This window comes from Acomys minous, assembly GCF_964271855.1.
Source record: "Acomys minous genome assembly, chromosome: 3".
NCBI lineage: Eukaryota > Metazoa > Chordata > Mammalia > Rodentia > Muridae > Acomys > Acomys minous.
Window position 1 is genome coordinate 38018070 of NC_140485.1, and position 25960 is coordinate 38044029.

The 25960-nt window shown below is 39.9% G+C and overlaps 1 protein-coding gene across 2 annotated transcripts in view; it reads right to left on the reverse strand.

Annotated features, from left to right (window-relative positions):
- Positions 1-25960, reverse strand: part of LGR4 (leucine rich repeat containing G protein-coupled receptor 4) — a gene marked incomplete at its 5' end in the record, with an annotated part of 97358 nt that overhangs the window by 38121 nt on the left and 33277 nt on the right. For both annotated transcript variants that reach the window (XM_084774730.1, XM_084774731.1), the window contains one exon: positions 6558-6629. In XM_084774730.1, the coding sequence (XP_084630856.1) occupies positions 6558-6629 (72 nt within the window). The remainder of the gene's footprint in view (positions 1-6557; positions 6630-25960) is intronic.

A 25960-nucleotide genomic window follows, 5' to 3' on the forward strand; every position in this document is an offset into this window, starting at 1 on the left:
GTCACTCACATGCTTCCATATGCCTCTGTCTATATTCTATGGGACTCAGCATGCTTACTTGAAATTAAATGTGATATTTGCTCTTCTGGAACAACTTTTTTTTTCTGCCCTGTTGCTAATTCTAACAACTCCTGAAAATATTAAACTAAGTTCTATTGATGTAACCTCAGCTGAGGTGGCCTCTTGATTCTATTTTGCCTCTCATCTGCCCTAATTCAAATTTACACACACATGTTTTTTTAGACAGTCTCTCTGTGAATCCCTGGCTACCCCAGGACTCACAATGTAGACCTAGCTGGCTGTGGATCACAGAGCTCTGCATGCCTCTGAGGCCTGTGTGCTGGGATTACAGGTATGTATCACCATGCTACACCCAGATTCTGATGACTCTCACCTACACCTTAACAGTTAGCTGGCTCTGTTACCTTCCTGACTGCTCTCAATTCTAAGCCCTCTGCTATGAAATTATACTGATAGAAGACCCTAACTGACTGAACTAGTTAGTTCCTGGCTCAAGACACTTCAACAGTCACTCGAGAACCCCTCTGTCTACCAAGAAAGGTCCTCAATTTGGCTCCAAAGGCCTTTCTAGATTTCGTTTAGTAATTCAGCACTACCTCACCTAGCGTTTTCACTGCCCATCTCAGCCTGTCTCCCGTTCTCTGCCTGAGCTTCTTTGTGTATCTCCTCATAAATAACTGCTACCATCCCTCAAGGCTCTCCAGAAATGCCAACTCTTTGATGAGTTCTTCTTTAATCTTTCTTGCTAGATGCAATTTCCCTTTTCCTTTGAACTCTCATAGCTGGAATACACTATTCTTTCCCTTGAAGTCAGGAATCTCATTTAATTCAACACGGAACACAGTGTGTTATTTGACAAAGGCTTATTGGATTAACAAATGATGTAGCAAGTCTTTCCTAACCCTTCCCACTTGTACAGTAGACAGAGCCAGTCCTATGGCCAATAGCAGGCCCAACTACTAATGAATCCTGTCACTTGGGCAAGATGCTTCTGTGAGGAAAAACTCAATTTCCGCAGTGTTTTATGGGTTAAATCAAAGCCAAGAGAAGAATATCCTAAAAAAGCCTATCCCGTAACTGTTAAGTTGCAATTAGTGCAAGCTCCCTTCCCATTTCTCCCTTTTCAGCACTTCTTTCTAGTCTGAAGAGTTCTCCAAATGACCAATTACAGAAAATGGTAAGAACCAGACAGCTCATGAGAAGAATGAGAGGGTAGAAGGTTTCATAAGGTAGTAAATGTGCGGTGAGTCACATGTAGTTTGGAGGCAAAGGTAAGTCCTTCGGAGTATAGTGTCAGAAAAGAACAATAGCCATTTATTATCTCTACCTGGGCAGCACACGCTGAGATTATTTGATAATAATTCATTTGAAATTTCTCAAGCAATATATATACTTGAACTTATTCATAAAAAAATACCAAAAAAATTGCTCAAGCTTGGTAAAGCTAAAAGGTAAAACAGAAATATAATAAAACAGAAATAATAGTGGCAGGCCACATTGATAAAGAGCTTATTATATGCCTAAAACTTAACTGGCGCTTGCACGGCACCTATGAGGAGACAGAGCATATTTTCATGGATTACAGATGAGAGCATGGAGGTTTCAGAGAGGTGAAATTTTTGCTGTGGTTAAATAGTATATTTGATTACCTATCCCTGTTGGAATCGCTTACATTCCCCCTTGATACAGTAGCGGCTCCATTCAGTACTGAAGAGATGAAAACAAAACAAGTAACAATTATCTGGTACTCAAGCTCCTAACCTTCACGTTAGTATCCTGAAGCCTTCAGAGTCAAAGTGTTTGGAAATGATAGAATTATCTTAGTCACAGAGTGTATTCAATAATAACTGACTGAACGCCAATACTGGCAATGGCTTCCACTGGTGTTGCTAGATCCCTGTAGCATCTAGGGGGGTTTTCAGTGACAGTCTGTGGAAACCTAGTTGGTATTCTTCTTCCTGTTCACAACTAAATCAATTTTCACACTTCTAAATTTCAAGCATTCCCCAAATGGTTACTGAGGTCCTAAGAATTTCACGAGAACCAGAAACCAGAAGCAGTTGTGGCTGTACAGACAGTATTGGACCATAGATCCTGACACTGCTGCATGGATGCTTTCCTAGAATCCCAGTTTTCTTTGAAAACTGCTAGCAGATACACCAGCCTACACCAATTCCTTCCTCCAAGCAAACTTCCTCTTCTCCAAATATGTCAATGAAAAGGCAGACATGTTTACATAACTATTAAAACTTCCCTACTTCGCATACAGATGCTTTTTCATATTATCCAATATTCTTTCTGTAGTGGTCCTGTGGAGTCTCCTTTTAAAGGCTAGAAACACAAGATAAAAATCAAGGGATTGTTCTAAAACCTGTGAACCTTGCATGTACTGAATTTGGGGCCAGAATCCAGGAGAGAATATTGCTAAGTAACAGTCTTATGAGCTATAAAGCTTTCAAAAGTAGATTAAATGTGAAAAATAACTGACAACAACATTATCTAATATATGTAACCCACATAGAAAGGTTGGATGGAATATTTCTCTAAGAGTATGTACACATTCTTCAGAATTCAGAAGGAACAGGGCTCTGAAGGGAGTCAAAATAATAAAACATCAAGACGCATGAACTTGAGTAAGACACGAAACCCTTACAGCTGTAGGCTTTGATCTTTTAAAAACCTACTCTATTTGAGGGTCTTTAATGACTCTACTTCCCTTCTGTATATTTATATCCACTACATTCAGCCCAGCTCTGACTTTATAAAGTTAACTTTCTTGTAGGTGTGAGAGAGGACTTATACACAATGGAGGGCATAAGGTTACCGTGTACCTCGAATGCTTCTGTATCCACTCCCCCCCCCCCCATATCTGGCTGCAATCCTTGTTCTGTGAATCTCCTGCCTCACTGTTGTGTAAACACTGCTCTCCAATTGTCCCCCTGGTGTGCCAATAAAACAGCTTACAGCCTATCGCTGAGCAGGAGAGAGAACAGGGCTGGATTTTTTTTTTTTTGCCAGCCAAGAGGGGAGGAGTTAGGGGAGGAGTCAGGGGATTCAGCCACAGGCAGATGTCCACAAGGCATCAGGAGGAGAACTAAAGCAGGGAAGGCTACAAAGTGCAAGTATCGCTGAGAGGAAGCCAAATCAGCTTAGAGGGTTTAGAGCTAAAACTGCTCAGTTCTTGTGCTATGAATCTTGTTAAAATAATATAATAGAGTCTCAATTATTTGTATGGTAGCTGGGTTAAGAAAGAAACTAAGAAACAAATACAGTTTCATAAAAAACAACTTTAACACACAATGCGAGGCTTTCTAGCTGTTAACCACTGTATCTTTATGAAACTGAACCCTTTAGGTCCAAGCAGGCCGGCTGCCAGTGTCTACAGCCTTCGTAACTGGCCTCTAACAATTCTAGCATCCTCCTGATAAACCTATCAAACCAATCTCCCTCAGGAATCATTTGACACCCGCCCCCAGCTTCACTCAAAAAAAAAAACTTCATGATCCACCGTCATCTGAGAAATGTCTTTAGAACCTCCCCGCAATCCTTTCATAACAAGTCACTTCTATAAAGTCCTAACACGGTCCCCTTAACTACCTGTCTTCATCTGGCCAGTTCCTACACTCAAAACCCAATGGAAATGATTTGAGGAATGAAAAAAAGCTTTCCACATCCTACAGCCTCAAGTAAATCTAGTGCTTTTGGCTTCCACTCACCCTATTCATACATCAGCACCAATGTACCATCTTTTAGATTCATCTTCCTCCTTAGATTAGATCAACTTTGTCTAACAGAACTTCCTGCAGTGATGGAAACTGTGTCTTATATGGTAGCCACTAAGCATAGGTAGCTACCGATACTAAAATGTGCTAGTTCAGGGCTGGCAATGTAGCTCTGTACAAAACAATTGAACAGTGTGTATGAGAACTACAAAAAATAAAAATAAAAAATAACCTGTGTGAAATATTGTTACTTCAGCAAAGGAGCTGAATTTTTTTTACTTTGATTCATATCTAAATTTAAATGGCCACCTACTTCTAGTTGGTATGACGTCAAACAATGCAGCTCTAGGAGTACTGTCATCTCCCCACAGAACTACGCTTGTGGCCATAGCCCTAATAGCACCACAGAACGGGCAAGGACCAGGCCTCGGTGCTTGCTGAAAGAGTAAATGGATGTGCAAATATGTATGGACATACTTATATATTGTTGGGAAGTGAATCTACCCCATCCTCTAAGCATTACAGATCCCTACATGAAATTTAGCCAAACCCAGTCATGTGTTGTAAAGACCACCTCATTAACTAACATGGAAAAACCCTGGGCAAGTCACTCATTTCTACTTAAGTGTACTAAGCTTCACAATCACTCTTAAGTCATTTCCAGATGACTTCTGAACAAATGGTTATGATGTTTATGAAGCATTACAATAGTCAGGGCTGCAAGGCCGTATCACTACATTGTTTTCTTACACAAAAATTACTTTTTAATGTTCACTTTAACCTGGAAAATAAGCTTTCTTGGATGCCTAAAGTATTGCTAGAGTATTAAAGACTATTTTGAAATACACTTTGTAAATAACTTTCGGCTCTCCTAACTATTTTTTAAAATCTTATACAGTATTCAGAGTGGTTATACCAGCTTGATTTGATAGGCTTCATTATTGAGATGGTAGAATACAGAGAGACCATGACTCAGCTACTAAGAACTAGCCATCAAACTCAGTTTGGTTCCAATTAAAACTCTCAGTTGATAGAGCTTATGAGGTTCACAAATACTTGGTCATCTGAGATTTTAAGAAATCCAAGACGGGGAATTTCACAAAGCAGAGATTAGTCAGGTTCCCACTACAAAAATCCCTAAAAGTGTAACTGGTAATTGCAGGCATCAACAAAGGTGGTCTGCACACAGGAGCTCTCTAGGGTGTCGGAAGCTTCTCCATTTCCTGTCTGGTACATCATACATCCCCCAGTGGCTATACAATGCCTGAGCAACCACTTGTTAATGTCCTTTGATTACATAATTACTTCTGTAAAGACGGATTAATCCTGAAGTCTAAAATTACATGTGGAAAAAAATATGAAAGCAGAAACGCGCCTTAACAATTGATTATAGTGGTAAAGATAGAGACGTCAAAAGCAATTAGCTCCAACAGCATTACTGTAAAACAATTAATACTCATTATATAAAAAGGCATAAATAAAATGCACCATACCCTTAAATCCTCATCCTGAACATAATTTTTCCTTATGCACTTTGGTAAAATACTAGCATGCATTTAAAGAACATGTGGTTTCATATACCATACTAAATATTTAAGACATACATTTTGTACATGCCAGAATAATACAAATGAGGGATTATTATTAATCATACCTTATAGTCAAAGGCACCAAACAGAGAGAGTGTAAGTAATTTGGCCCAGTTCTTAAAACTTGTGACAAATAATCTCTGTTCAATTTTTTGCTGTGGAAGCATTAGGCTCAACTAAGTAGTGTGGGAAAAAAAAATTCTCTTCGATTTTATTGTCTTGAAATTGCTATTTCAATGAGCAAGGAACATAATCTGGTTCTAACTGGACTCCTACTCTAAGCTATAAGGAAAGGGTTGCACTTGGAGAAGCAGCTTCACTGACTTGGCTCTAATATTCAACAGCTGCAGAGCAGGACATAGACTATAACGTGAATTTAGATACCTTCAGGCCTGTGTCTTTTTGATGTTCTGAGTATCAAACTGTAACCTTTCTACCACCACATACTACATAAGCCATGAAGTGGGGCTTATATTAACTGACTCAACTCTAATTTTACTTTCCACCAGGATTCAAAAAATATAAAGCATGGTTTCCGGTCCTTTGAAAAAACTAAAGGTGCATTCTTTTCATTATGGACGTTAAAACCATATGGAAAGAGCAACTAGAAGAGAGGTTAAAAACATCAAAAATGCTTTTTTCATATTGTAGCTGACAAAAGCAGAAATGTTCTTACAAGCATTCTAGGAGATGCAGTGGGCTGCTGGCATTTGTTTTTTTTACCTCCCCCCGCCAAAGGTCATGTGCAAACAGCCAAGGTGATCTATTATCCCTTTCCTGCTTGCTGTCTACTTACTGTCAACGTGGTCTGTTTCACCACGACCCTGGAACACCTTGTGTTATTTCTTCTGGTTCTGTTACCCATATAGAAACTCCTCTGGCAACAATGGTAATTATGTAGGAGCCATGTTATCTCAGGATCGCACTGTAATTAACTTGTGTCACTGCAGCAATCATGGTCATAATAATTGCAGGGGGGGGCGAAATGTCTTATGGAAGTAGCAGTTTTTAGTTTTGGCTTTCAAAAATAACTTCAGTAATTATACTGCTAAAAAAAGCAAGTTTGTCTGCCCCCCCCCCAACTCCCCAGTGAGCACAAAGCTCACTGAAATTGAGCTACCAAAAGTTCTCAGACAGAAAACACTAGGCTCTCTCCATAGAAGCAGCTTCCAACAAGAAAGGAGCAGGAAATACACAGGTAGACGTTGCTCAAAGTAGTACTTACAGCTCCTCTAGGAAAGGAAAGTTCTTAAATGCATCTTCTGGTAGCTGGGTGATATTGTTCATGCTGATATCCCTGCAAAACATGAAGTTAGGAACATTATTAATTAAGCAGTGATCATCATAAACTGTTTAAGCCAACAGAAAACAAACTACACACTGATATTTTGTACAGAAGCTAGGAAAATGAGCATGGAAGACAAGGGAATTGCCCCAATCTGATTTCAGAATGCAATGCTTAGGAAAGTTAACTCTCTCACAGTGAACTATGTCCCACAATTTAAAAACATACTGCAAGCTTGGAATTTCCGCCTTTAAGTATCACTGGGTTAAAAAAATGCTTTATATCTACCTAGAACAAGTAGACTAGGATAGGTTCCCAGTGTCCTTGAATAGCAGCGGTGGCTAAAGTCCTATACCTGATCAAAATAAGCAAGTCCCCGCAAGCGCGCACACACACACACGCACGTGCACACACACACACACACACACACACACACACACACACACACACTCACTCACACACTCACTAGATCAAACAGATCTGAGGATGAAAATGGCTTCTGAATTACAATCAAGGACAATAAAACCAAGCCCCAGTTCTAGCCCAGTCAGATTTTCTTTAAAAAGTCTATAAAAGTCCTCCAGGTAATAGTTGTCAGTGCATTTCATTTTTAGCCTAGGAACAGATGCAGGCTGGAGACAAGTGCATACATGATAGGCATGTAGTCAGTTTAGAAAGGAGGGAACTCACTCAACGGCGTAACTCAACAATTAACTGGTTCAAACAGTTAAAACATACTTTATTAATCACTCTCCTCTCCCCTGGCAGCTGCCTTTGACTTGACTTTCTCTTCCATACTCCACTGGATATCAACACTGTGAAAGACACATTAACAGCCTTCTGAGGGAAAGTCCTGGCATGCTCTGGGCCAACTGAACAAGTCCCTCGCCTGCCTCTGCCTCTTATCTGAAGGCAAATGCAGTGGCTGAGCCCTTGGGTCCCTCTGAGTATGAAACAGTTCCAATGCTGGATTATAAGGATTGGTAGAAAGAGGCATTAGAAAAATCACGTAAAATAAGGTGTAACTGTCATCTGTTCACTCAGACAAAATATTTTCAAGGTAAAACACCTTCAGTTCGCCAGTAGAGAAGTCACTCTATCCCACCTTTCCTCTCACTAAAAATTTAGAAATAGGAATCGCCCTCCCCCGCTTCTTCCTAGCCTTTCCCAGGGCAGGTGGAAAATGCCTTGGACTGGGAATGACAGGAACCGCTGTAGGACCGAAACCAGCAGGAACAGAAGCTGCAAAAGGGGGCAGGTATAAAACTGCACACCCAATCACTGTTTGCTAACTGGGAAGCCGAAGCTCTCGGTGAGGCAAAATAACCTAAAGCCAACAGGAGGAGGAAATGTGCACTCTATGAACTCAACTGCCTCATCAGCCGTCCCATGTAGTATGTATTTCCTATAAGTCTCCTCACTGCTAATCAATACAGAAAGCAAAGGCTGAATAATGCCCAGATTAAAATTAGGAAAGGCGGGGATGATGTGGAGCCCTGGTGACAGAGTACACTTAGCATTCGGAAGGTCCCAGGTTCACTCCTCGGCACCTAAAGAGGAGAGGAATAATACCCTCAAGAACTCGGCATAATCATCAATGAACCGTAAGTAGTGTATGTCTGCTTGACAACTGAGTAGGAAAAGGACTATAAACAGCTCACAAACTGAGGAGTCAAAATTCACATAAATTCCTCATAGCTTGAAATTTCCCTATCATTACCACACAGACTTACAAGCATTCCCAATTTTTCTATCACTGAAAACAACTCTATTCCTGCTATAGATAACTTAAAAGACACTGTATGTTTCTCCAGGAAGTATTTCTTTTAAACCCAGGTCACAATGCTACCTAAAGAAGCAATCATCAGTTGGGAAAGTGGAAGGACTCGTTTTCCATAAACACATTGGCAAGGAGCTAGAGATGGCTCAGCGGTGCAGAGCGCTTGCTGTTCTTCCAGAGGACCCCAGTTCAGTTCCCAGCATCCACAGGGCAGTTTACAGCCCTCTGTAACTCCAGTTCCAGAGGATCTGATGCCCTCTTCAGGACTCTGCAAGTGCCAGGAAAATGGTGCACAGGCACATATGTGGGCAAAACACCTATACACATAAAATAAAGTTAAAAGATTTTAAATAATAATTTGGAAAAAGACTAGAGAAATACCATCAGAATAGCGGACAGAAAAGGAAGTTCCAACTCTGACTACTGGCACCCAGTTTGATTCTGTCTGTCCTTCTCTCTAAAATGAAACTAATTGGCTTGGGCAGCTTCCTAGCCTCACATGGTATTATGATTCTCCTTTTGCTGTAAATTTATCATGGAGGAGTCCTTTTTTTTTTTTTTTTAATTAAAAGTATACAAGGTTCACTTAAAGATCTTTTCTGAACAGTTTACCATGATAGAAAATGTAAAGGCTATGCATTACTTTTACTTTAGAAAACCACTTCTGCTGAAACCACATGAGCCTTAACCAATACAGTTCTTTTGTTTGTTTTTTTGAGACAGAGTTTCTCTGCGTAGCCTTGATTGTCCTAGACTCACTTTGTAGACCAGACTGGCTTCAAATTCACAGCAATCGGCCTGCTTATGCCTCCCAGAGTGCTTGGATTATAGATGTGTGCCACCTCACCCAGTCAAAAACATTTTAAAGAATATGACACAAAATTTAATTTGAAAGGCAAAGCAATAGTCTCATATGAGTAAACAGTGATTATGTAAAATCACCTTTTTGCTGCTTTTTAGCTATTCTAATAAAACAAAAAAGGGTACAATAAATTGTTGATTTATTACTTTATACAGAGGCACCCAAAACTATTTAAGGTTGGCATACCTGAATTCAGGTTGAGTCCAACAGTATCAGAAAAATTGACTTCATCAGAAAAGGTCTAGAGTGAACTAATTAATCGCACATCAAAGGTGGCAGCACAGCACGTTATGTAATTAGAAACCATTTATTCCAACACTCTTGGCTGCATTCAGCATTTTGTAAAACACACAATTACACACAAATACACACACTGATGCACACACAAACATACACACTCACCTGAAAACACACATTTACACACAATACAGACACATACTCATATAGACACACACATACACTCACTTACACAGACTCACACATATACACTCACACACAGAAACATACACAAAACATACATTCGTACACATAGACACACACACAAACACAGAGACACACTCACACAGACACACACAGACACACACTCATACAGCTCACTTTTCCCCCCGCAAAGTAACAAGACACAACAGGCAGTTTCCTGTGAGCTGTAACTACAATTAGCGAGACTCTGTATTTACAAACTAATGTAGGTTAAATATATGGGGAGGTTTTGTTTCTAAGTCCTGGGTCAAGAGTAAGACTTCCAATATTTTAAGAGATTTTACACATAAACCCTACCTAGCCGGAGGCTCTTTTTTAAAAAATGTTTTCCCTTGCACTATCAGAGCTACAGTTATAAAACACTTAGGAATAAAGTAAAAAGATGTGAAAGGGATAAACTACAAGATACTATCTCCATAGCAGCCCTAGAATCCTGTGGTTACAGAGTATAAGGTGGGTGGGTACCCACTTAAAAATAATGAGAGCTAATGGCGATAAACAACCTACAGACAGTACCAAGAGTAGATTCTAGACCTGACATCACCAACACACACAAGAGAATCCAAGATGCACAGACTTCACAAATAAGACGTTAAAAGGCATACTGGGTGATGAGTTAGTTACACTGCAACAACGAACAAATAGAAGCCCTAGCTAGCAATTACAAATATATGGAACTCACATAAAATACTTATGTAAAAGAAAGTTGCTTAGAAATCTTCAGCCAGGAGTGAAGAGACGGATAACTCATTAAGAGCATTGACAACTTTTCCAGAGAACCTGGGTTCAATACCCAGGTCCCACATGGTGGGTTACCACCACTTGCACCTCTAATTCTATGAGATCTCAATCTCTGTCAGCCTCTGCAGGCACCAGGCATGTATGTGGTGCCAGGAAAACACCTCCATACATTCTAAACTAAGTAAGTAGCTAAGTAAATATGATTTTTAAGAAACCTTCGGCTACAAGACACTCTCACAAATCAGTAACCTTAAATTTACACGAGCAGCTCAGTCTGCTAGCCAGCCATCATACTGAACCTGGTGATTCACCATTCTAGGATTCCTTCCCCAGAATAAATGTAACTAGAAAACAAAACAAAAGCCACACAAGGTCAGGACCAGTCACAAACACCACTGAAGGGCAGTTTCAACAGAAAAGAATGCCTCCAAGCCAGGTGACTTTGGCTAGAAATACAAGGGTTACCAAAGCCAAGAGCCCAGGATTCACCCGTACAACAGTACTGTGACCTTTGGCTGTGTGACCTTGGCAGGCTGCTGAGCTGTGGACATCTGGATACTTCACTGTTAAAATGGAGGCAGAAATCATGTAGCTTTAGACTGCTGTGAAAATCAGAAAATGTCAAGTCACATGTAATAAGTAAGCTCACCAAGTAATAGCAATTGCTTCCCATCACCTGTTTTGGCTGTGCCTACAGGTCCTCTGAATCCAGAAGGACTAAGAAGGAGGCGGAGCATTACATGGTTGGTGCCTCCCAGGCAGAGACCCCTTTACAAGAAGGGAACAATAGACACTCTGAAGAGTGACATCTAGAACTGAAGGTAGATCCTAAAATTTTAACAAAACTCCAAACTTCAGGACTCATATCTTTTAATCTAGTAGAGATTATCAGACCAAGCACTTCACTGAAAACAAAAAGAGGGGGGGAAAAAAAAGAAATAAAATGCTAAGGACCAAATACTAATTGTCACACCATCTTAAGTTTAAAAAAAAAAAAAAGTATGGGGATGGGGATGGGATTCAAGACAGAGTTTCTCTGTGTAGGCCTGGTGTTCTGGAACTCGTTCTGTAGACCAGGCTGGTCTGGAATCCTGAGATCTGCCTGCCTCTGCTCCTGAGTCCTGGGATTAAAGGCATGCACCACGACCACTCGGCACAAGAAATTACATTTTTAAAAGAAAAAAAAAATTCATTGGGAATAAGACAAAATCCTCTCTCAAATAGATCAGGATGGGGGCCTGGAAAGATGGCTCAGTAGTTATGAGCACTAGTTGCTTTTTCAGAGGTCCTGGGTTAAATTCCCAGCACCCACATGGCAGTTCACAAGTGTCTGTAACTCCAGTTCCAGGGGATCCAACACCCTCACACAGACATGCAGGCAAAACACCAATGCATTAAAAAAAAAAAAATTAGGATTACTGCAAGCAATTTGGTGAGAACACTAGAGACTGAATCTAAAATGTCATCTGGCAGGACGGAGGGAAAATCTTTTCTATACATCTTTGATTTCACAACAGACAGAACACAAGTCTACACTGTCCACCCCCGCAACACAGTGCATCCAACTCTTCACCACAGAGATGAGACACACAACAGCACAGCATTCCACTAAAAAAAAACACACACCTGAACACTCAAACAGCATCAGTCACTGATTTCGACATTACTGTTTACAGGGTGCAATTGTTTTCATTGAAACTGACACATCTCCCTGTGGTTAAACTCTCATCTTTTCCCTCCCATAAAACCTAGGAACACTAAAGCATCTCCACAGTAGAGACTCTGTTTCCACACCCCACCTTTTAAATTCTCTGTACTATGCTTCCCTGGGAGCTGTGTCTGGGACTTTGACCTCAGCACTATTTAATTTTAAACAGGGGAGTGAGTGTTATCTAAATTTGCATTACTTGAAACGGCCCTCCCACTGTCATGTTGTTGACTATACACCTCAAAAGTCATGAAAGCGCATACAAGATGTGGCACACAGTTCTTAAATGTGTTCTCTGAGAGGAGACAAAGGGAGGAGACATAAAACAAGCAGTAAGAATAAAACTGGGCTGGGGGGGAGGGGAGGTGGTGCACACCTTTACTCCCAACACTCGAGGCAAAGGAAGGTGGATCTCTGTGAGTTCGAGGCCAGCCTGGTCTACAGAGTGATTCCAGGACAGCCAAAGCTACATAGAGAAACCCGGGTCTCAAACAAACAAACAAACAGACAAACAAACACAAAACAGGAACAACAAAACTGGTTGGTGGTGGACTTTAATTCCAATAATACAGGTTGGTTATGATAAACTAGTAGTCTCACAATAACTTTTCCAGGGTCTCTGGTAATCAACCAGAAATAGCAGGCCAATTTCCAGATAACAGATGTCTACAGTACAACCCCAAATTAAAGCAACTTTGAAAAATTCTTCATGGGCCGTAGGCCACTATAATGGTTCAGCTACTGCTGGCACCTGCTAGGTAAGAATTGTGGCCTGGGTTCAATCCCAGGGACCCACATATAAGGAGAAGGACAGAAACAATTACACAGAATTGTTCCTAATCTACACACACACACACACACACACACTCACATGCACAATATAAATAATAAACATTTTTTAACTATTAACAAATGCCTTTAGTGTAAACATTTGGAAAGAAGGCTTCTAGCATCCAAAAGCAATAAAAATTAACATCATACCAGTTTCCTAAAATTAACCAAGAATTAAATTTCCTTTCTGATACTTTTAAACATTCACAGGCAAATAATCTTTCTTTCCACCTTTTATAATCACAAAGTAACCTATGTTGTTTAAAAATGATAATAATAAAATACAACTACAGCCTTCAACACTATCAACACCCACATATAACCACCACCATATTTCGTGGATATCATTACAGATTTTTTTTTCTAAAAGATATCATATAGTTCAAAGCATGTTCATCTCTTGGTGCCTATTTTCATTTTCAAAATGAAGAAAATGTCTCTGCTAAAAATATCTTTCTATGTCTCTAAATACTAACATTTAACATACTTCATTAATTTTGTTTGTTTTCTTCCCTGCAGCCTATACACACTACAGAATGGTGTGTGTGTTTCTATATATACACATACAATGGTATAAAGTTTAACACACATCAAAATTTTTGGTTTCTTTTTTTCCCTGCAGCCTATATACACCATATCTTTGCTACTGAAAGCCAAAAAGAATAAGAAGTTAACTAGTGTCTTTCTTTACCATTATAAATAAATAAATGAGTGAAAAGCTTGTCATCCATTTACTAGCTCCGTACAATGTCCTTAGTATGGATATAGGTGCAGAAGCCAGGGTATGATGAATGGTAAAGCTCTCATACCAAATAATATGCTGACATTTAGTTTTTACTTTGAAACCCATCATCCCCACTGTTCTTAACGTGCAATTATCTAAGGTATAATTTCAACATTTAGTTAAACTTAACTTTTTAGAAACTGCATTATTGGGCCAGAAAGATAGCTTAGCAGGTAGCGTATGCCACACAGACATGACTCCTGCCTCCCCCACCGCCAGTTCAGTCTCTTTTAGTATAAGGTTATTGTGTAATTCAAATGCTGATTTCTGCATCCCCAGCATCTGGTTCCGAGAATCTCCTGTCTTAATGTTGTATAAACTCAGTCCCCTAACTGTTCTTTGTATGCCAGTAAAGCAGCTTACAGCCAGTGGTGGAGCATGGGAGAAGACAGGGCGAGGCTACCAGCCAGGTAGGGGAGGAAGTAGGGGATTCTGCCACACGCAGAGGTACAGGAGAGGTGGAGAAGAGTCAGCCGCTGCAAAGAAAGAACTAAAAAGCAAGTAACTTGGGAATTTTGGATAACATGAAGTCAGAATAACATAAAGGGCTAAGAACAGACTGAAATTGTTCAAGATTGTGCTGTAAAGCTTTATAAACAAATATCGAGTCTCAGTTATTTGTGTGATAGCTGAGGTAAGAGAGAAAAAGGAAAAAAAAAACCCTACAAAATATGTTATATATTTATATAAAAATAACCTTCAACAAATATCCATGACTCACATTTAAAGCGGAATGTAGAATGCATCTCACTTGGTAGAGTACTTGCTTACCATGCACAAAGTCCTGGGGTTGATCCCCAACACCAGAAAACCACAAACCAGCACTTCAAAGGTACAGGGGGAGAATCAGGAACCGAAGCCATCTTTGGCTGCAGTGAGTTCAAGGTCAGGCTATGCTACAAGAAATCTTGTCTAGACAAAACAAAGCAACGCAAAACTAACAAAAAACAACAACAAGAAAGATTACTGATTTAAGAGAAAAGAGTTGAGTGTGGTTGTGCATACTTGTAATCCCCGTGCTGAGGAGGCAGAGACAGAAGGACCCCTGGGCTCTTTGGCCAGCAAGCCTAGATTACTCAGAGAACTCTATGTCAATGAGAGACCCTGCCTCAAAATCTAAATTTGGAGGTTGCTGAGAAACAGAGCCCAAGGTTGGTTTCTGACTTTCACACACAAGCGCACGTGTGCCCACACAGACACACACACACACACACACACACACATACACACACACACATGAGCTTCACATATACAAATTAGAATCTCTGCATTTTGAAAATAACAAATACATATCCATGAAGAACCATGACTTCACAATGCAGACAGGGCCAGAACTGCACATCTGGTATTTTAATTGGATGCTTCTCCACAGACTTCTGCCCTGTTTTATTCGGCACTCTTTGAATCCTACTAGACATCAACACAGACATGTTTTTAATGCTTCATGAGCATACCTACTACAAACAGCTTTGGACAGTGGTGCAAAGGCTTCCATGCTGATCAGCCTCTTCCCTAATGATTCAAGTACCAAAGTGTAGCCCGTGCTCCTTAAGGGGCAGAGGGGACCAAACACTTCTTTCTTTAGAATGCTCCCCACAGTCACCATACTGACACTTAAAAGTGAGTGCTAATTACCAATGAAAAAAGTTACCAACATGTAAAGTCATTTTCTGCTCTAGGCCCTTGGCTGTCCCAAGTATAAGATTGTCCTCCCAACTTGTGCATGAGAAAATGTCACGTTCAAACTTTGAAAATTTCTAAACATTCATATCAGAGAGGAAGAACATCTATTTCACTTTATCATCACTATCTTGGGTTAAACCCTCCATTTTAGTACCTTTTAGAATGTTTGCAGAAAGTACTTCAAAACTGAATTGTCATTATTAACATATTAAAACACACACACACACACACACACACACACACACACACACACACACACACACACAAACCACTGAGAAAACATATTATTAAACCAGAGGAACATGAGCATCTACTTCCTGTAAACCTTGCCAAGGTCACAGGCACACAGAAACACAATGCGGAGAAAAATTCTCAAAATCAGTGATGGGAAGCAAACCCAAATTTAAAAGACAAAATACTTGAATGAATACTTTACCAAAGCAGATCTACAAATGGTGAGGGAGCACATAAAAAGATATTTAGCATTAATTACTAAGAAAATGCAAATTAACCCATAGAGCTATTAAAAGAGCTATTAGACTTTTACAGGGCAATAGCAGACAGACAGTGACAGATGCTGAACAGGCTTCAGAATAACTAACTCCATACACTTATGGAGCCTCTTGCAAAAGGCACCACTGCTCTAGAAAATAGCTCAATGGTTTCTGATAAAACTGAACATACACTTAAACCCATATGGCACAGCAATCCTAGGTCAGAATGGTATCAGTGCCTAAAACTGGAAGCAATTCAAGTATCTAGGTACAGGGAATCCCTTGCATGTGTACTCAATGGAATGTGATCTAGTAATATGCCACACAGACTAAGGTTGCAAGCAATGATGCGGAGGAGTCTCAAATGCATTATGCCAGAGCAAAGTAGCCTGGAACAAAAGGGGAAGTTGAGAGAAAAAATAGTTCAGTAGCTGTCAATAGATGATAGAGATGCCTCCTGTAGCCATCAATAGATGATAGAGACAATAGAGATGCCTCCTGTAGCCATCAATAGATGATAGAGACAATAGAGATGCCTCCTGTAGCCATCAATAGATGATAGAGACAATAGAGATGCCTCCTGTAGCCGTCAATAGATGATAGAGATAATAGAGATGACTCCTGTAGCCATCAATAGATGGTAGAGATGATAGAGATGCCTCCTGTAGCTGTCAATAGATGATAGAGATGCCTCCTGGCATCTCTGCTGACAGGGGGAAACATTCACTCTATACCTAGAGGTTTCTCTCCCTAATCCTTATAGAAAACCAAAAATGTGATTTACAGACATGTGGGAGAATCAAGAAACTAGGGTTCTTTTGGTTTTAGATTGATTACTTTCCTCTTGTTGGTTTTTTTGCTTGTTTTTCTGCTATCAACATTTAGCCAAACCTATTCTCCTTCTTTACCGAGCACCTATTGTGTGTGTGCCTGTGTTCAGAGACATACAAAACATAGACTTACCCTTAAAAGCTTCACAAAGCAGTATAGAGACATGAAAGAACAAGAGGAAATTATCAAGTTAGACCAAAAGCTCAAGAAAACCCTCAATGAGAGCCAGGCATGGTGGCCATGCCTGTAATCCCACTACTCAAGAAGGCAGAGGCAGGAAGATCTCTGTGTGTTCAAGGCCAGCCTGGTCTACAAAGCAAGTCCAGGACCCTCAAAAAAAAAAAAAAAAGAGAGAGAGAGAGAGAGAGAGAGAGAGAGAGAGAGAGAGAGAGAAGGAAGAAAATCTTCAATGAACTCTAAATGTATTTCAAGTACATTTGGGGTGTACTTGCAGACGTTGGGGTAGACAGCTGACTCAGTGGCTAAAGCATTTGCTGTTCTTGCAGAGAATCTGGGCTCAGTTCCTAGCACCCATAATCAGGAGAGTCACAACCATCTCTACGCCCTATGTGAGGAGATCTTACAGTCTTTTCTGGTCTCCACGGTTCCAGGCATGTACATGGCACACATAAACACACACACACACACACACACACACACACACACACACACACACACACACACACAGTGTAAGGAAATGTGCTACTTTGTACAGAGTTACTATTTAGACCTGTGGTATCACTCATTAGATTGATGATGTTCCTCAGTGAAGACACAATGTGTGAGTGTTGAATAAATGAGTTAAGACACTTGCTGACCGATAGACCATTTGCCATTGATATTTCCTGGCATACCAAGTCCAGTACCTCCAAAAACCCTCACAAACACTTTAAGTTGGTAGCACAAGTAGCACAGGAGAAGAAATGATATCTATTTAGCTTGTGACAAATACTATTGTTTGAAAGAAACATAGTGGATAGCCAACACTGAAGCATATCACATACAAAATTAATTATTGGTATATGAAAATTCTTAATGTATGTAGTTTATAGAACAATATATAAAATGTATACATATGCATATATATTGTATACTGTCAGGATACAAATCATAGTCCCCACTGCATTTGCTTTTTTCTAAATGCCACTGAACGAAGTAACTGGTTTCCTGAGGTTGTGTGAGGGTGTTTTCTGGGAGGAAAAGGGTAATATAAAAAAATCATGGTCAAATGAGATAAAAATCAGTCATCAAAGGAAAGAGTCATCAAAAAATTAGAGAATTACAAGTAACAAGCTCCAAAAATATGACCATCAGGAAACCTGAACTCAAAAAAAAAAAAAAAAGAATTATGAGCAGTGTGACTACAGATCATAAGAGCAGCACTGAAGGTAAGCAAAAGTACAGCTCAGGGTGTTTTAAGTGGCCTTCAGAAATCAGAACTTTAATCACATGAAAAGCTGCTGTCATTTAAGCATGCCCAGTTTGATATGGAAAGATCATATATAGAGCAATGAGACAAAAGCCAGGAAGAAGGCTTCCAGATCTCTTGATTGCAGCTTTCTCCACTGTGAAACACTTTTTACTCACTTGTAACTCTAAGGCTACAGCTTTCATTATGACTCCCACTTTAGCATTCCTGATCCTGCACATTGAAAGCATTAGTAGAAAATAAGAACCCTTCAGATTCATCTTTTTCCTATCTGTATGTGTGGGCTCCTTTGCTTGTGTTAGCAAGTGTGTGAATGAGCAGACTTAAACACACACCCCCTTAAAATTATAAGAGTTCAGCAATTAAGAACGACGCATGACTTCATTCCAAGCATAGTATTTTATGCTGAAATTGTTTATGCTCTTGATTAAGTAACACAGTCCCAGAGACACTTGGGGTGTGTTCCTCAGGGAGGCACAAGCCTGTAAGTTAGAGAAGACAGTGACTCCCCCACACTAGTTTGCAAATATCACACCACAAAGAAGCATGTGTGGATTAAAAGGCATGTTCTGAAGGGAGTGAATAAAAATAAATAATAAAAACTAGTAAGGCTGAAAAGAAGTTCAGCTTCTTTTCGGTTAGTTTTCCTTATTGTGTTATTAAATGGAGACCAGTTTTCAATTGTGGAATATACTCTGAAGAGAAAAATATATATATATATAGTATTCTAATCCTGGAGAATGATAGCCAGAAACAGAAGAACCTTAGTTTCCACATAATCAAGTACTCTACCATCTGACATCATAGAAAACAGAAAAGGGTTAAAACTATGATTTCTTTTTTCTGCTGCTTAATGGGCGTTCTCAGGCATTCTTTGGGTGTCAACAGCTGTTCTGGTAACCCTATGATGACAAAACAGTGTTCATTACCAGCCAAGACACACAGACAAAATGCTATTTCAATAGACCATTTAACAGCAACAAGAAGCATTGTAAGGATTACCGTCTGGGCAGATTGGAAACACTCAATTACTTCATCCTAGCAGACAAAATGCACTATTCATAAGGAAAGCAACCCAGCAGCATGTATTATGGTAAATATTCTAATTAACTAAATGGTTCATGCTTTATTATGGCTCATTATTTATTATACTTATTAACAGGACTGATAGGAAAACATTACTTCATGGTTCTTGCCTTCAAACATGTATACCCACAAAAAAAAAATCTATTTAGACGTGTAGTTTTAAACTTCAGCTCACAACCAATTAATGGGTTGTGAAATCATTTTAACGCTTGAGAGCCAACTTTAAAAAAAAAGAGAGAGAGAGAGAGAGGAAGGAAACAGAACAGAAACAAACAAACAAACAAAAAATGTCAGGAGGCAATCAAAATAAAGGTAAGGATGGTTTATGGAGACTGATTTAGCATGTGTGTTCATTTCTCACCCAGACTGTAAAGTGAAAGTTGTGGCCTCACCGACTCATGTGTCCTCTCTGACACAGGGAGAAAGATGAGTTCAAGGAATTGGCTATTCAAATTCAGCACTGCTTATTCTCCATTGAAACTGAGTCAGGACTGCAGCTGCTTCCCCAGCACCCAGACTTGCCCCGGTGGATCAAGTAACATTTAATGCCTCTCCTTTGTTTTGTTCCTACTTTAGTACTTTCTCCTGTTGTAGGACAAAGCTAAAATGGACTGAAACCACCAGAAGGATGCCACTCAGAGTCCAGGGGTATTACAAAGGCTTTAATACTATGTTACTTTCAGATGCTCTGATAATTGGTGCTAAACTGACTTAGCTACATTTTCATCATGCTACCCTGGGCTAGGCTGAGGTTGTTACAATCACATCTTGGTAGTTTTTTCACTTACTGGGCATAAGTGGTTGCTAATAACCTCAACAAGACCACCCCTCCATAAGGTAATGATTTTTTGTTTGTTTTGTTTTTGTTTTTCAAGACAGGGTCTCTCTCTGTTGCCTTGGCATTCCTGGACTCGCTTTGTAGACCAGGCTGGCCTCGAACTCACAGCAATCCATCTGCCTCTGCCTCCCAAATGCTGGGATTAAAGGCGTGCGCCACCACGCCCAGCAATGTAGTGACTTTTAAAAAATAAAACAAAAACTGTCTCTGTCTCCTTCTCCCTCTGGCTGTAGCCTAAAGGCCAACGGCCAACAGGCATGGCTTAAACCTAAAAGCAACTACACTCAGTCTTGGGACTTCACCACCCCCACAACACAGGCTGGTGGAGCAATCACTCTCTTCAGGCCATGAGGTGTCAAGACACCTCTCACAAACATCGCCACCACCCCCTTCACTCCCCTCCCCTCCCCCTTTGCCCAGACAGTGACTTTTGTTTCAGTTTTCATCTGTTTGCATGTTTTGATGGCCATTTTCCAAAACTTACTCTTTTAACAACTACTAAAAATAGTAACTGAGAGAGAGGACAATATCTGAAAACTATGAAGAGACATACATCAATAAGGTTGAATTATTAAAAAAAAATCATTCAAGTAACTTCTTTGGGAATTACTTACAACTCCTTAAAATCACTAATGACTTATTCCAGATGAAAGAAAGCCTGAATCTCTGGAAACAAAAGTTCTAAAAGCGGAGCCTGCAAGATGACTCAACTGGTAAAGGAGCTTGAGCCAGCTCTTTCAGTTTGTTTGCTGACCTGTGTATGTGCAGTCACACACATTTGCAGATAAATAGATATAAATTTTTAAAGCTCTCAAGGCAGATCTATGTTATTTTTAGGTTGCTCTATTTGTAACAATTAATTAGTTTGTCAATGTTACCATCAACAACAAAAAGTTCTTTTTGACTTTTGCAATTAATATGGGTTAAATATGTTATTTCTTTATCTGAACAAAAACTACATGCTGCCATGAAATTTGCTTAGCAAGAATCTCAATCTCTCTCTCTACCTTTCTCTACCCCTCTCATTGTTTTCTGTCTAAAAAAAAAAAAAAAAGATTATTCAGAGTTGTTACTTTATACTTTAGTGAAAATTATTACTTTATGACACTTATCTGACAAAATTTCTAGTTTCTGTGGACGACTTGAAAATGAATTCCTGCAAGGAAAACCATACCTAAGCCTACAAACTTCACAAAAACCAAGAGCATCACTCTCTGTCTCTGTCTCTCTCTGTCTCTCTCTCTCTGTCTCTCTATCACACACACACACACACACACACACACACACACACACACACACACACCTTCATTATAATTCAAGAATGTTAAGCGTGGGGTGTCAATTCAGATAAGTAGAATGAAAATACATTTCCTTTAACCTAGTACAATCCCGGCTTACATTTACTATCCCAGCATAAATATTAATAGTACTCCCGTCACACACACACACACACATATACTTTTTTCACTCTGAAAAGTATCCTAGATTGATAAATAAACTGACCCTCCTCCCAACAGAAATAGATACAGTCGAATGATGGCTGACGGGTTGTGATGGAAAGAGGTGACATTGGGAAAGGCTTGAATAAGACTAGCCCCTCGGATGATATGACACTAGCTGTAGTTTGATAACAATGGATCCAAAGTCTGTAGAACTACTCAGATGTCTCTTTAAGGACCTACGTTTTGTTCACAATCTCATGTCAAGCCTCTAGCACAATCAGTGGTGATAGTATCTGCGGAGTAAATGACCAGTCAACCCACTGAATACTTCACATAGCGGCTGTACTAAATTCTTAATACGTCCAAAAAAAAAAAAAAAAAATCCCATGCTTGACCATTCTCCGGTGCTTCAGAGAGAGCCAAAGTCCTCACTGTAGAAAGAAGGCTGGGTCTAGAAAACAGACCTGTACGTGATGCTGGGTCTCCAGCTAGACATACATTAAGAACACGCCACTGCTCTTGGAAGGCAAAGAACGGTGACTGACTTCCTCCCTGTGTCTACTGCTATGGCCAAATAATCTCACATGCAAACACATTCTTGAACAAACAAGGAAGAGTAACATTTCATTTAAATATAAGTTACTGGATTAAAAATAGGTTGGGAAGGATAATACGAAACTGAATTTCAGTAAAACTAATTTTACTACCTCAAAATTTCAAAATACAGGCTTTGCCCTATAAATAGCACATGACAGAACCACTGAACTAGAAAGCATAGTGGTTAAAAGTTTCTTCCAGAAGCCAGGCCAAAAGCCTGTCTGCTTACTGGCTCTGCAACCCTGTGCAAACCCTGTAATCTCTGTTCCTAGGCCCCTACTCCTACAAACAGGAATGAAAATCCGGACTTCAGAACATCAATCGCAAGACTAAGTAGCTTGACCTCCGGCCAATGCCAGGACTGAAATCACCTCTGATAATTTGTCCTGCCATTATTCAACCACCGTTTAACCATATCATTTTTTAATAACAAAACAACTAAATACCAGAAGCATCAAGTAATTAGTTAGAGAATCAAGATGAGACTCTAACAGATAAATCCTAGGCGTCTTTCACCTGCACCTAGTTGGAGTATTTTTTTTTTAATAGAAATATCTTAGCACTATGATCCAGAATGTGAAAACAAAACAACAACAATTTCTCTCAGAAACAATTCACAAACTACTTCAACCCTGAGACTTGGACCCCAGCTCCCATTTCCCTCATATAACACTAGAAAAGTAAACAGCAGCTTTGCCTCTCCCTAGGCCTCAAAACAACACCTCTGGCCCTGGACAGAGATAGGACAATCTGATCTGCTTTAAAGATTAGAATATTACATACGATTGTCTCCTCCAACAAGGCCGATCAGCCAACTGATCAGGAGACCACCCCTTAAGAAGGCTGATTCACCTAAGGCCCAGAGGAAGATGGGAGGAATAATTATTCCCTTAACAAGGCAGAATACTCACTTGTCCTTCCCAGGAAAACTCCTTTTTCCATGCAGCCACTTGGGCACAGAACCTCTGCCATGGGACCTGCTCATTTTTTTCTTCTGGACAAAAATCTAAGCATGCTTTCCCTGGGCTTTCTCATTTTTTTCTCTGAAGCATCCAGTCCACTTTTGACTACATGTCTGCTGTAGTAAACTATTGTTTGCTGCCCTACCTGCTGAAACAGGCCAGCTTTCCAGAACCCTAATCAAAAAGTGAAACTTTCCCTATTCTCCCCTCTCCTGGCAAACGCCGAATCTCAGCTTGCCTGCTCTGTTGTTTCTTTTCTCAAAAACTAAAGTAACTGCCTTCAAGTTTCTTTCTGAATCTGTTTCTAAATCTATTATTAACAAGACTAAGTTCCCAGTAATATCAATTATTATTATTACCTACAATTAATATGTGATAATAAGAAAATAGTTTTAAAAGTTCCAGACTGACTCTAAGTAAGTCAGTTGAACTGTAGTTAGCAAATGAATTTTTACAAAATAACACAAACACATCAAAATAAGTGAAGTTTCTTCTTATTAAAAATACTAGTCACCCCAATGCATATTAATTTAAAATGAGATAAAATTCCTAGCAAACTATGCTGAATTTTTTAAAAATGAGTTAATGTGGTGGTGTTCATGTGTTCAGTTTTAATTAAAGAACTTCTGTGGGTTGTTGATCAGCAAATCCTATTAGCACGGCAACTTAGACGTTATTTCTGATCCTGACGGGAGGAAAGCGATTGTAGGTAGGGTAGACTCAATGGCCAGGGCCACTCAGGAAACAGCATGAGAGATGTGCAAAGTAGCTGAGACCTAAAGATAACAGCTTCAGATTCAGAGCCATGAAGTCCGAGAAAGAATGGGTTTGCAGATGGGAACAAGGAGTTGAGCACATATAGTGAAGGCTGCTTTACAAAGAAATTGTGGTGTGTGTACATTCTTTTTTTTTTTTAATGTTTCTTTTCCCCACTTTTATTGAACCTAAACACTGATCCCCTCTGCTGGCTCACACTCAGCAGTGTTAGAAGCAGCAATCACCTCCAAAGTGATGGCAGTACGAATGCCAATGAGATTATTCATGATGTCGCAGGGAATTCCCTTTCTCAGAGCCCTTGGGGGGAAAGTTATCTCTGATCTCCGTTCCAAGAATAGCTGTTTTTCTTCTGCACAACTCCTCCTATCCTCTGGACAGTGTGGAATGACAGAAATGGATCCTCCGTCCCTCTTCCACTTGCCACTAAAATTTTGTTTACAAACACATCTATTAAGTGGGTGACTCAGGAATTTCTATTGCTGACTTAGCTGGAGGAGGTGTCTCTAGTCCTCTCATTGTCCTGTATTTTATCTTGACTTATCAAAATCTATTGTAATTAATTTTAGAATCAAACAGGCAGGAGTCTTTAAGCATTCTCCGTGTACCCGCCACATATAAGCCAACAAACGTACAATCATTCTGTCTGGCAGTATGTAGGAACAATTGAAACGTCAAGACGGTTAAGGCTGCGTGCGTGAGGCCTTAGGTTTGATCTTCAGCATGAAAAACTGGTAAACAATTAACATTTGAAAATAAGGAAGCTAGGCATGTGGCTCATGCCTTTAATCCCCAGCACTCAGGAAGCAGAGGCAGAGGCGGGTGGATCTGAGTTCATGGCCAGCCTGGTCTACAGAAAGGGTTCCAGGACAGCCAGAGCTACACAGAGAAACCTTATCTAAGGGGTTGGGGGGAGGGAAGGGTAGAGAAAAAGAAAATAGGGAAGGAGGGGGTGAAGAAAAGGAGAGGGAAAGCTGAAGTGGAAAGTTCATCTGTGAGTGATAATAAAGTCCTGAACTACCAGGCCAGCATATGGGACGGAGAAGGATGGACCGATGTGTGGACAGTCAGAGACTTAAGGACAGATTGATGAAACAGTCTCTTCAGAGGAAAAGTTAGAGGAAACACTTTTTCCTCCACAGGTTTATTTGGTGTTGGTTTTGTTGTTGTTGTTGTTGTTGTTGTTGTTGTTGTTGTTGTTGTTGTTGTTTTCAGAATAACCTGCTGTCATACAAAGAGATAAAAGTTGGTGTGTTGTCTTGTAGCACTAACTAGGAAGGAGATTTCAATTCAAGCCCAGAATTGAGCTGAAATGTGAGGGAGGAAGAACAGCTAATGAGGTGAGCACTGTAATGAAGTGAAACTTTAGAAGTGGTGGCATCTCCTACGAAGGGAGGGAAGAAAATATAAAGAAAATGGCTGAGAAAACATTTCTAGAAACAATTCAATTTGCAGTGCAAAAAAAGAAGAAAGGGAAAGGGGAGAGCAGGCCGAAATGATTAGAAAAAAGGTTAGACCCTAAAGGAAGAGAGTTAAGCAGAGAAAAAAAATTTGCACTGACAAAGGCAGCCAAGAAATCAGTAAGTACAGCAGCCACAGGATTTGGTAATTGGATCATTTGTCAATATGATTATCCCAGCATGAACCTCATGTATATTAACCATGACTAGGATTTTTCCTTCTTATTTTGGCTCTAGAATAGAACAAAGGAAAGGAAAAAAAAAAAAAAAAGAATTTCCTGAGGTAAACTGGGCAAGATTTAAAAGAGCAAAGGAAAAAGAAACACAGTTTAAAGAGGATGTGTGTAAACATGTGAGAAAGAGACTGCCTGAGGTAGAACTGACTGGGCCAGAATCCCAAAAGACAAGAAAGGGGACCCACTATGTGACTGCTCAGGAGAAGCAGTGACGCTGTCAGGTAATGAGCTGAACCTCAGTGATAGTTAGAGCCCCACTTGGCATCCACTCTCGCCTTTAAGTTCGGGATAATTTATTCTAGGCTCCCTCTCAGGTTGAATCTTT